The sequence below is a fragment of the Neoarius graeffei genome, chromosome 7, assembly GCF_027579695.1.
Source record: "Neoarius graeffei isolate fNeoGra1 chromosome 7, fNeoGra1.pri, whole genome shotgun sequence".
NCBI lineage: Eukaryota > Metazoa > Chordata > Actinopteri > Siluriformes > Ariidae > Neoarius > Neoarius graeffei.
The window spans coordinates 85187911-85201332 of NC_083575.1; the positions used below are offsets into that span (position 1 = coordinate 85187911).

Consider the following 13422-nt stretch of genomic DNA (forward strand, 5'->3'; position numbering starts at 1 on the left):
TGCTTGTCGGCTCCTCCTCACCTCTGCCACTGTCCTGACTGGCCACTATCACTCCACTTCATTAGCGCTGCACCCCTGTAACAGCGGCGTGCTCTCCGCTGCTAATGTCAGCGCGCGGGCTTCAGGGGCCAGACACGGCCCTGCGATTCTGCACACACACCGGTACACGAGCTGGCAGGCACAACAAAGCCTGGTGCGCCCCAAGACAAAGGACACGGTGTGAGAAAAAGGTGTACAATTATTAATCCCACACCTTTTTAGACACATTTACTCATTTCTGCTTCCAAAAAAAAAATTATAATTTCTAAACGCCTTAAAGAAAAAAAGTTCCTCTTGAGCTCGTGTAGTCATTTCTACAGTGATTTTTTTTTCCTGAGTAAATGTACCATATTTTCTGACGACACGTTTGTCATGATGTGTTGATGAAAAAAGACCAGCAATACCAGCTTTCTAAGTGTTGTTATAATTGATTATTTCAGCTAATGAGACCTAAGCATAGCTTTATCCAGTACATCACAGTGGATGCTGCGTTCTCCGCCTCCGTGTGCCGGAAACCGCCGTTTTAATCCCCTGCTTTCTCTCCTCGTCCTCCTCTCTCCTTTCTCTCGCCAGCATGTTGAGAAGTGAAATGAATAGGTAACGCTAATCCGTGGCTGCCTATGGAGATATTTTAATCTCGCTGGCTGCACGGCTCTGGACCCAGCACGCAGACGCACAGAGCTGGTGTGGTGCGTGTTGGGGAGAAAATGAGAAAGCCGTGGTGCCGAGTGCAGATTGCATGCAAGAAGAAGCAAAGGATAAACGCAAATGAGTAAAGCGAAGAAGTAAATCGTAAACGGAGGACCGTTTTAATCCGTCTGGATTTTTCAACTCGGTTTATAAAGGTGAGTTCAAAAGGTGAAATGAGAGACATGAACACAGCCATGTTAGTGCTTGGCTTGTAGTGGACAGTAGATCATAACCACCGGTTCGCTATCGGGCTCAGGACTGGGACGTGTCTGTGAACTTGTCAGCTTTGGTGGAAATCACGTTGACAAAGCGCTAATAATTTCTCAGGAAATGATCGAGAGACAAAAGTGCATTCGTGAACACGGTTGAACATGGTGCCATTTTGAACATCCACCAAAGTGCACTAGTTGTAACGCAGCCAAGTTTGGATTTAAGCCTCCGTCATTTACGAGCGAGTCTTTTAAACCGGATTGACACTGGACGGTTTCCGAAGTGCACATTGTATGAGAATTCTTTGAGAACGCGTAATGTGACATGTTCAATTTAGGCCCTGTCCACATGGCAACGGATTCAGGTGACTCCAATACAACTGCTTATCGTTTAGGCCTGGCGTCCACACGGCACCGGTGTTTTGGGTGCCCAAAACGCAATCTTTTTGAGAACGGGTTCCAGAGTGGAAAGATCTGGCAACGTTGCCGTTGTGAAGTCATCTGGATGAGTAGAACGGATTTGTTTATGATGACGTCGCAACCACATGACTGTCAGTGCTTCACGCCGGGTAGAAGTGTAACGAACTTGATGCGAGTTGTCAACAAATCCTATAACTTGGTTCATGAAACGCGCTTACAAAATATTTTCACTGTGAATATTTATTGTGTAATGGTGCAAAGTGAGAGAGAGAGAGAGAGAGAGAGAGAGAGAATAGCCCTTAGGGCAGAGTCAATCCCGCCAGCAAAAATAGGGAAAAAAAGGAACGATCTCACCTCTTCAAATGTTGGTTTTAGTCCTACAATACATTCCTCAAAAAGGGCGTAGAAGAGCAAATTAATCCATCAACGTGTAGCATTCAATTTATTCCGGACCATTAAAGACGCCGCCTTCCACGTAGAATCATACGTCATCCTCACCGCCATATTGGATAGGTCAAAGCGGAGAATAAAGATTCATGTGCTGCGTTTAACTGTACCAACAGGTTTACCGTCCAAACGAGATCACATGGGATTACCTTTCACAGGTGAGAAACAACAAATTAATCCATCAACGTGTAGCATTCAATTTATTTCGGACCATTAAAGACGCCGCCTTCCGCGTAGAATCATACGTCATCCTCGCCGCCATATTGGATAGGTCAAAGCGGAGAATAAAGATGCCTCATTCATGTGCTGCGTTTAACTGTACCAACAGGTTTACCGTCCAAACGAGATCACATGGGATTACCTTTCACAGGTGAGAAACAACAAATTAATCCATCAACGTGTAGCATTCAATTTATTCCGGACCATTAAAGACGCCGCCTTCCGCGTAGAATCATAAGTCATCCTCGCCGCCATATTGGATAGGTCAAAGCGGAGAATAAAGATGCCTCATTCATGTGCTGCGTTTAACTGTACCAACAGGTTTACCGTCCAAACGAAATCACATGGGATTACCTTTCACAGGTGAGAAACAACAAATTAATCCATCAACGTGTAGCATTCAATTTATTCCGGACCATTAAAGACGCCGCCTTCCGCGTAGAATCATACGTCATCCTCGCCGCCATATTGGATAGGTCAAAGCGGAGAATAAAGATTCATGTGCTGCGTTTAACTGTACCAACAGGTTTACCGTCCAAACGAGATCACATGGGATTACCTTTCACAGGTGAGAAACAACAAATTAATCCATCAACGTGTAGCATTCAATTTATTCCGGACCATTAAAGACGCCGCCTTCCGCGTAGAATCATACGTCATCCTCGCCGCCATATTGGATAGGTCAAAGCGGAGAATAAAGATTCATGTGCTGCGTTTAACTGTACCAACAGGTTTACCGTCCAAACGAGATCACATGGGATTACCTTTCACAGGTGAGACTGGAAAAATACTTTTCATTGTATTTGGTCATTACAACGTAATTTTACGAACAGATTTTCCTGACTTTGTGGCTAATATGAAGTCTCGCGCATAATAGTTTATGCGCATGCGTCCTTACTTCTTCTATTGTTCTGGTGTCTCCGAAGGGACCGTCTTACAGCGCCCCTAGAGGTGTGGCATGTGTATTGCATCGTTTTCAGCAAGCGTTGCGTTGCCATATGGACCTGATATTTTACTGATCGTTGCCCATTTGGACGCGATATATTTTTAAATAACATCTCGTTGCCGTTGTCGTGTGGATGTAGCCTTAGAGCGGCGGCTACAATTATCGACACCTTAACGATCTTTTGGCCGTTGCAAAAGTAGAAAAGACTTTCAATACGTAAACTGCGCATGAATAATTACTCAAACTTCCGGGGGAGTGTGCGATTCATCAGATCACATGACACTGTTCCACAATTATCGACACCTTTGTCCACAGTTATCGACATCCAAATGATTATTTATAAAAATAAATAAATAAATAAAACTATTAATCGGTATACAACATACAGAGGAGACGTGACGGTACACGATGGTTGCTGTAATGGCGTGAGCCACGTCGTGTCGCTCTCCGGGTGGCGGTCAATCCGAACACTGAAATCAGCGCAGAGCAAAACGTTAGACACGAGAACTCCGACTTTGATTCAGCTTACTAATAGGAGTCGACTCTTTTGGCACTGAATTGGCTCGCTGATTGGTTCTGACCAGTAAGATTTTTTTTTTCTTTGCAGAAGCACCTCTTAAGCCTATATACGAGACACGAGGACATCTGTATCCGTATGATCTTTGAACAGACAGATGTGAACGATACAGCACATCTGATTCAATTTATATTATATTAAATACAGATACCGAAAGCCTGATCAGAATCCGAGCTGAAAGAGTCGACTCTTATTGACGACTCACTAAAACGAGCTGGAATTCCCGCTTCCCCTGGACCGCAAAACGGCCTCGAATCTGAGTAACGTGACCAAAAATGTGAGACAGCGTTACAGCTTGCTTTAAAGGGTGAACTGAAGTCATTTTTAAACTCGCTTTATTTCTTAATTAACGTGTTACTCAATGACGTTTTCGGTTTTAGTAACATTATATCGTGACTCGTATTGGCAACTAAATATTATACTTATCGGCCTATTCGGTTTTTAGCCGTGTTGAATTGAGTCCGTTTGGTCCATGGCAGGCGTCGCTTATCCGCGCGATCTTCACGAGACTTGTGCGAGACTTCGAAACGTGAACAAGTGTCAGCCAGGCGTCAGGGCTGCCATTTTGAAAACTGTTTTCCAAACGAAGTATTGCACAAAAACGAGTTCAAATGACGATTACTGCCTACTTTTTTCAAACTTTCCTGATCGCTATCAAAACAAACACAACTTCCGGCTTGATCACGTCAGCGTTCGAAAGAGGGCGCGCACACGCGCATGTCTTTTGACAACGTCGGCAGACGTCGGTCGCTTTGATTTGCGCTGTATGTTTTACTTCCGTCCTACGATGTCTCGTACAGGCCTCAACGAATCTCGTTTACGGCTGTTGCTTCGACATATGGACTGATGTATTACAGAGCATATTTCAAACACTCATAACTTGCTATAGCAGCGACAAAATAGCGATCAGAAATGCGTTCCGATATTTAATAAAATGAGAGAAATAGAATTTTGATAATAAAAAAAATAATAAATTTGCCTTTGGTTCTCCTTTAACTACGTATTCAATTCGGTCTCTCTTTCACACACAGACTGCCCGTGCCACAAGCCACGCCCACCTCTGCAGCACGAGACCTGGGGCACTCGTGTAGTGGCCTGCATTTCAAAGTGCTTCGAAGGCTTTTATCTCTAAATGAGGACAGGGATCACTACTGGGCGGCTGACGCTCGTGGCAGTGTGCGTGGCAAATCAAAGCCGATTGGTCGAACGGCCTGAAAAGATCTGCGGCAAAACCCCCCCCCCAATAAAAAAACAGCCCAATTATGTCAGAGGTCGGCGAGAGTTCAGTGTATTTGAGAAAGAGTGAGAGGGAGTGTGTTTTGCCCAAGGATCTAAAAACACTACTCTGCTGCCACTGGCTTCACTCTCCCCCCCCCCTCCTGCTTTCATCCCTGTCTGCCGTTTTCTCTCTCTCTCGCTCGCTCCGTTGAGTCGCCCCTGCAGGCGCGTGACAGCAGCCGACATCAGGAAAGAGCTGCTCATATTCTTGTGTGCGCTTCAGGGTGCTCGAAGGAGTACGCAAACACTGTACTGCCTCTACGGCGCGCATCCGAGCGCTGTTCAGAAATATTGACTCCTCTCGCATGCCACAATCCCATCTCTAGCCAAATAGGGGCGTATGGGCGGAGCTAAACCGTATTACACTTGATTGGATGACAGAATCGTCTTTTTGTTTTTTCTCTCCACGTTCACAATTTGTGCATCAACACCTTCATATCATGTCACTCAAACGACGTGGATTAAAATATTAGCACCCCTGACCACTTCCTTGAATCGCAAAAACACTGATTCGACACTGACAGCATGTCAGTCGAATAAGATGCCCGTTTATTTGTCTGAACAAAATATACTTGCACATTTCATTCCTACTCGGTACGATTTCATTAACCCGGTCGGGCTTTAATTGCGCCACGGACGTAGCTTCTGTCCGAATAAACCTTCAAGAACCATTTAGCTCCGCCCATTCAAATTTCGAGCTTATTTACGTCATGTCTGAAACCCGTTTTTGACCAACGGGTCATTGAATCTTTGATGTATCTTTCTTTACAAAACTTATGAACACTCAGCACAGACTGACCGTCAATTAAAAAAATAATAATAATAATAAATACGTGCAGATTAGCAAACAATATGGCCGCCACATTCCAATCAAACCCTCAGACTGCTGGAACTCATTCGCAAACCGGATTCGCAAACTTGAAACTTGTTCAGGAACAAGCTCTGTCCAAAGTTTGGGTGTGGCCATTTGTAAGGGGCGGGGTCAAGTTAAAATGGCTGTTTCTTAGGAACTGTAATTCTGATCAAACTGAAAATGGTGTACTGTGTTCAGCCAATCAGCTTTCAGTTCTCACTGAGCTACCGTCACAAAATCTATGGCCTCTGTTTATTTATCTTTTTTAATCTTTATATTTTGTCTTTACATATCTGTTTATTCTGTCCACAATCACTGGATATGAGCAATCCTGCTCTCTGATAGCCTAGTAGTAGAGTAGCCAATCTCTACTCATATACCGTGAGTGGAGAAAAACAAAATGGCGGGGCGTGTTGCTGAACCAACCGAGGACGAAATAAAAACTACTTGAAAACAAAACTCCCAAAAAATTTAAAAAAGCAACAAAATATGGAATAAAATATATATATGTTATTTACCAGCTGGGAGGTCCGTATGGTGAAATACCATGACCGAGGTCTTGAAAGTACTGAGCGAGGCCCTCTGGGCGGAGGTCAGTATTCAAGGCCGAGGTCACGGTATTTCACCATACGGACCGACCTTAAGCTGGTAAATAACAGATTAATTTTTTTCTTTACCAAATTCTAACAGAAAACAAGAGCGCCCGAAAGAGAAAACCGAGCCGAGCCGCCATTTTGAATCCTCATTCACGGCTGTAATGCAAATAGCTTCCTCCTCGGTATACAAGTGCAATTCCATGGCAGGAAAAAAAACTACATTTTGCCGCCTATGTAGTCCCCTATTTATACAAATAGGAGTCATTCAGGATTCAGCCATGTTTTTGCTCAGCGTTAGCAACAGTTAGAGGTTTTTAGTTTTATCCTGAAATGTTTTCTTTTATTTCTTCTTCCTCAGGGTAGTAAAACTCGCTTTCGCTGTGAACACTGTCGTTATCGCTATCCATGCTGTAAAATTAATGCTGTTCTCCTGAGAAATGCTGGCAAACATTTATAAGATTTTTGATAAAAATCTTATAAATAGATCTTATTAAAAAAAGAGAAATGTTGACAAAAAATTCTACTATGTTTGTTATTGTGAACGAGCGAGTCGCCAGAGGTCCGTAACTGGGGTTTGTATCGTAGGATACGGACCCGCTCGCCAGCCAATCAGAGCGCAGGATTTGATGGAAACCGCGCCACGAAAAAAATAAACGATGGTAAGAACATATCTTTTTTCTTTTTCAAGAATTATCATCAATCACATTTTTCACAAATTGCTCCGGTCATTTCGCCGGTTTGTTTACATTCTAAGCGGAAATGATTTTGTCGGATGTTTTGCATAAAGTTTTTATTTATCGAATTTGCAAAAAATAAAAATACTCTGTTTTTCAAAATCCAGTGAATGTGGATAGAATAAAACAGTTATTCCACTCAATCTCGCCGTACATGGATGATAGCTGACTCGGTGCTACTCGTCTCGTCGGCTATCAGCTCATGTACGACTCGATTTCGTGGAATAACTTAAATATTACCTACGTACAAATTAAAAAAAAAAAAAAGCTTGGACCCCACATTTCGCTCCTGGTGGCTGTATATTTTTAACTATTACAATTTATTGAGGTTTCTCTTTTTCAGTACATTTTTTTCCTGAGTTATCATGATGGCTGTTTACTAAATGTCTCCCCCCACACACACACACGTGACGCAGCCATCCAGGTCGTCACATTCTGGAGCGGAGGGCCGCTAATCACTTCCAATTACGGATTCCTTCTTAATTATGAATAATGCATGAATTTTTAATTAACTTAATGCTGCAAATGTTTTTTTTCCCTGTTTTTCCCCCCTCCCCCACACCAAGATCTCAATCTAATTACTGTGCGTTAAGCGGGTGAGCGGTGGCCTCGTCTCTGACCTCGCGGCTGAACCCTGGACGAGTGTTGCGCATCAATCTCGCTGTTGACTCACAGTAACCCGGCACTTTTGCTGCGATGGAGTTAAACAGCTTTAAACTTTGGGCTTGTTGAAGTGAATAACTGTCAAAACGCTGGCTCTTTCAGAGGCCTTAGAGGCAGCAGGATACGGTAGCGTCGCTTTAGCGCGCGCGTGTGTGTGAGAGAGAGACCGTGAACATGGGCTGTCCTGCTGCATCAACATCTCTCATCTCAGGCTCATGATTAGTCTCTTTACTTCCCCAAGCTGCTCCTGGAGAAGCCTCAGGCTGCATGGAAGAGCATGTGGTCCTGCACTAACACACTTTAACAAGCCTTTAATGGGCTTAAAATGGTGATGTAGACTACTCCTTCCCATTTCGACTCCTTTAATTGTCCCTACACGGTACGTTTTAGAGGTTTAACAAGCCTCGTAACCTCGTGAAGGTTCAGGTGGACTTCAATTAGGCGTGTTCGAGAAAACAAAACAGCTCTCAAATGGTGGACTTTGCATACCTTCACACAGCGTGTGAGGTAAATAGAGGACGTTACACGGTGGAGTGAAGATATGAAGTTCATCTTCAAGCGATGAACGCAGTCGCAAACGAGTCAAGAGACTGAGTGAAATATTTTCAACACGAGAAGAAACTTCACATCTTCGCACCACAGTCGAATGTTCTTTATATTATACGGACACATCGACCTGGGTGGAAAAAAAACAAAAACACAAGTTAAAGGGGTACAAAATATAATCTATACGGTTGCTGATGTGACAAAGTAACGTATTCTTAAATATTCTATCAAATTTATATACTAGAAAACAACGAAATATCTTGGTAATTGTAAATATAATACTTTATACGCTAAACCGCACAAGAGTCGCCATTTTTAAAAGACCGTGACGTCAGCGCTACCCACTGCACTAGCGGAACTCTCCGAAATAGAGGAGATAAGCGTGTAATCATGGCGTCGGGCGCATCAAGTGAAAGCGACAGCTCTGTCGAATCATACGAAGAGATCCCGCAAGACGCACTGCAAGCGGGCTATGGCTTAGAAGGGTACCGGTTTGAACCTAGGAGAGGTACTCTCGACTCCGGTGATGAAATAAGAGAAGAAAGCTCGGATGACGGCGAGGATGAGACTGATGCTGACCATGGGCATGGCGAGCGTGGGGCAGAGCGTCTGCATGCAGGTGACACGGCGTGGTGCTCGTGCGGAAAATGTAACGTGGAGTTGCTCACGAGTCCAGCAGAATTTATTTGCTGCAATGAGATAGGCGCCACCCGTGGACTTGCGAAATCGTTGCAAGAGGCAGAAACGGGTATTTCACACGTGCTATTCCCAACCTCAATGAGCCAACACAACTGGGCACGTACATACGTCATGAGTGTTACGCAGAGAAAATGAACGTGCATTCTGATTGGATAAAATTAATATCATGGCGGGCTGTTCAAACTGCGGAAATAGTTTGCTCGAGCTACTTTCAAAACACTATAACTTTCCAACCTTAGAACAAAAAACTTTTGTAAGTCTTGAATAAGGTTCGTCAATGTGTGTTTTATTGTTATATTTACTCTATATATTGCCCTCTGTTCCCCTTTAATGAAAAGAATTTTGATTTTGAACCGGTTCACCATTTTGACAATGCGCATCTAGTCAGTGGGAAAAACACTGGGAGTGACATATCGGGAATTATTATACATCTAGGACACTTTTTCGATGGAATAAAAACGTGTTCTTTTCCCTCCTAGCGGGTTTCACTCATTTGGTTCGATAGCATGCAATATTGTTGGCGTATCGCTTATCCGACGTGTATTACGTCACTCTGTCCAATGGAGAATGAGCGTTGAATATGGTTTAGGATATACACGGAAGATTTTGAGAGAATTTTGAAAGAGAAAGACGCATTGAACACCAGAAAGGAACGTATAATAATAATGGCTGGATTTTTTTTCATGGTATATCGAATATATTCCATTCAGCTACTCATCTTCGACTCGTCCAGTATCATGCTAGCTGAATGGAATATACCTGATATACCACTCGACGCCAGCCAATATTATTTAAATAGAGGGAATACACGTGACTTCACCCTAGGCAGAAGTAGCACAGCTCTAATACTGTGAAAAAAATACAAAAAAAAAATCTAAAATGGGGAAAAAGGTGGTGTGTGATTGAGTACAAACAGCTTTGCCAAGAAATTGGAGCTCGTGTTTTATAGACCGAAAGACAAAGAGAAGCAAACTGAGGCAGTGCAAATGAGCAGAAGCTTATTTTATGAACAAATAGGCCTTTTTTTATTTTAATACAAGGAATATTTTAGTTTGGTCAGACCTTTGCAAATGTGGGCAAATAATTATTGTTGGTTATTAAGAAAATGAAACAAAAGGAATATTTAAGTTGATAAAAACTAGGAAAATAAACGTTGCAAAGCCAGCCGATACTATTTAAATGCGTCACGGTATTGGTCACCTACGTTACCCACAATGCACTTCAACCTACTGATAGTGGGCCAGTGGCATTTAGCCCGTGCTTCATCTCGACCTGAAGCCAGTGATGCAGCGGTGCTTTAGTACTTCTGTCTCTCACCTTCTCGAACAGATCAGCTTTCAAAGCTCATCGCTAGTCTCTGCACTGCATTCTGGGAATTCGAGTCCAGCATTTGCACCACTAATTCGACACAGGATTTCTCATTAAACCTGACTGTCGTCACTTATGTTTGAGAGCTTCACATTTTTTTCTCCAGTTACCGTACAATGTCCTCCTGTGACACCAGTGCAAGACAACTTCTAACTTCTCACGGGATACGACAATCGCCAAGGAATCATCACTACGATCATTAAACACCTCACGAATATTTTAATATTAAATAGTTAACCTGGGAGATGTACAGAGCTGCAGTAATTACAGAGGAATAAAACTGATGAGCCACACCATGAAGCTATGGGAAAGGAGGCGAGATTGAGAAGAGCGGTAGCAATCTGTGAACAGCAGTACGGGTTTATGCCGAGGAACAGCACGTCGGATGCAATTTTTGCTTTAAGAATGGTAATGGAGAAGTACAGGGAAGGCCAGAGAAAGCTACACTGTGTGTTTTGTAGACCTGGAGAAGGCATACGATAGAGTGCCGAGAGATGATTTATGGTATTGTATGAGAAAGAGTGGAGTGAATGAGAAGTATATCAGAGTGGTGTAAGACATGTACAGTATGAGAACAGTGAAACAGCAGTGAGGTCTGCAGCTGGAACGACTGAATGGTTCAAGGTGAAGGTGGGACTCCATCAAGGATCTGCTTTGAGTCCTTTTTTGTTTGCCGTAGAGATGACGGACGAAGTGAGGCAAGAGTCACCATGGAACATGATGCTTGCAGATGATATTGTGATATGTGGTGAAAGTAGAAAGGAGGTTGAGATGGGATTGGAGAAATGGAGGTATGCATTGGAACAAAGAGGAATGAAGGTGAGCAGGAGCAAAACAGAATACATGTGCATCAATGAGAATGGGGATGAGAGTGTAGTGAAGATGCAAGGAGTAGACGTAAAGAAAGTTGGTGAATTCAAGTACCTGGGGTCAACTGTGCAGGAAAATGAGGGCTGCGATAGTGAGGTGAGAAAGAGAGAGAGAGTGCAGGCAGGATGGAGCAGTTGGAGAAGGATTTCAGGAGTCATTTGCGATCGGAAAGTCCCAGCAAAAGTGAAAGGTAAGATGTACCGGTATAAGACAGTAGTGAGACCAGCTGTGATGTATGGATTGGAGACCGTACCCTTAACAAAGAGACAGGAGGCAAAGTTGGAGGTGGCGGAGTTGATGTTAAGGTTGGACAGGATAAGGAACGAGCACATCAGAGGGACAGCACATGTGGAGAGCTTGGGAATGAAGCTAAGAGAGATGAGACTGAGATGGTACGGGCACATCCTGAGAAGAGCTGCAGAGCATGTTGGAAGGAGAATGTTGAGGATGGAGCTGCCAGGCAAACGAAAACGAGGAAGGCCAAAGAGGATGAGAGAGGACATGAAAGTGGTAGAGAAGGATGCGGAAGACAGGGAGCAACGGAGACGAAAGATCCGCTGTGGCGACCCTTAATCGGGAGCAGCCAAAAGAAGAAGATTTAACCTGTTTCAGGATGGAGTTTTCCCTTATGGACAATACGTGCACGCAGCAATCACATCCTGTTCTATGTAGAAGCAGGGGCGGAGTCATCAGAAAGCAGTACGGTTTAGATTTAACAGGAACATGATTACACAAATCAGGAAGAAGGAAAAAAACCAAACAAACTTTCGACTGGGTTTGAAAATGAAGAGGAGTTTCAGTATTTTTGGTTAAATTATTTCTTTCGCTATTCCTCCAGGAAAAACGCCGTCACTGGTGATAACTGTGAAACGGAACATGTGAAACTCACCGGAAAGCTTCATGAGGAGGTCGGTGGCCGTCTTGGTGCTGATGTCGGGGCTGAAGAGCGAGGCGGCCGGGGTGGCCGTGCCCGGACCGGGTGGACTGGCGCTGATCCGGGGCAGATCCAGGGAGCTGCTGCTGCTGCCCGGTCGCTCTCTGACCGGCAGGAAGGGTGGAGTCAGAGCAACGTCCTGAGGCTCCTCTTTGATGTGTGTGTGATTGGAAGAGGGTTCTCCCGGGGCCTGGGACAGAGCGGGAGACGGCGAGGTGCCCGTGCCCGACGTCCGCTCTGCCTCGGCCTCGTCGGCGTCGGTGCACGGCTCCTCTTTGACCTTGAGCTCGGTCCGGGGGAAGTGCTGGTGGCAGCGCATGTGCAGCTTCAAGCTGAAGTGGCGCGATGAGGTGAAGGGACACAGCTCACACTGGAATGTCTCACCCCGGTCCTGGTGCTGGTGCACCTGAAAGGATCAATATTGATTCACTGAATACGAATATTCAAACATCTGCCAGGTTACAAGTAAAATCAACAAATCATTAAAAGAATACGGTGATGTCTTATAATGCTATAATTATTATGCCCTATTAACTGGATATAATATGTACAGACTCATTATTTTTTTCTTGAATTCAAATTTGCTTTCTTAAGGCCTCGTCTCTGAACAGAATTCCAAACAAGATCAGCTGTGAGCTACTGCTCACTGACATATCCCCCCGCTCTCGCTTATATCAGAATACAAACAATCGGAAGAATAGGACACTTATTATGAATGTTGACTCCAACAAATAATTAACCCTGAAACGAGTAAGTAAAGAGCAGTGTCTCTCCCCAGGGATTTCACATAGCGTCCTGGTAAACGGGCATTTTGAAATCGCATTTTGCTTCTTGAAATAGCGTCAAAATCCACTCTGTATGTTTCATAAATGCATTCAGTCAGTAAACAGGAAGTTGATGTGCGACAGACCTGAAAACGGTATACACGGTATAGAACCCCAAGTTGAAGCTCGGTACCAAATATCAAGCAGTTACGATTTGTAATTGCTGAGAAAAATGTTACGAAAATTTTGTAAATCCACGCTATACGTTTCGTAAATACATTCAGTCGGTAAACAGGAAGTCGATGTGCGACAGACCTGAAAATGGTACACACGGTATAGAACCCCAAGCTAAAGTTTGGTACCAAATATCAAGCAGTTGTGATTTGTAATTGCTGAGAAAAATGTTACGAAAATTTTGTAAATCTACACCATGTGTTTTGTAAATACATTCAGTCGGTAAACAGGAAGTTGATGTGCGACAGACCTGAAAATGGTATACACGGTATAGAACCCCAAGCTGAAGTTTGGTACAAAATATCAAGCAGTTGTGATTTGTAATTGCTGAGAAAA

The 13422-nt window shown here is 43.8% G+C and overlaps 1 protein-coding gene across 4 annotated transcripts in view; it reads right to left on the minus strand.

Annotated features, from left to right (window-relative positions):
* znf827 (zinc finger protein 827) overlaps window positions 1-13422 on the minus strand; it is a 360579-nt gene that overhangs the window by 168131 nt on the left and 179026 nt on the right. For all 4 annotated transcript variants that reach the window (XR_009655091.1, XM_060926541.1, XM_060926539.1 and 1 more), the window contains exon 4: window positions 12044-12494. Coding sequence is in view for 3 of the 4 variants with exons in the window: in XM_060926541.1 (XP_060782524.1) it covers window positions 12044-12494 (451 nt within the window). In the remaining variant the exon portion in view is untranslated. The remainder of the gene's footprint in view (window positions 1-12043; window positions 12495-13422) is intronic.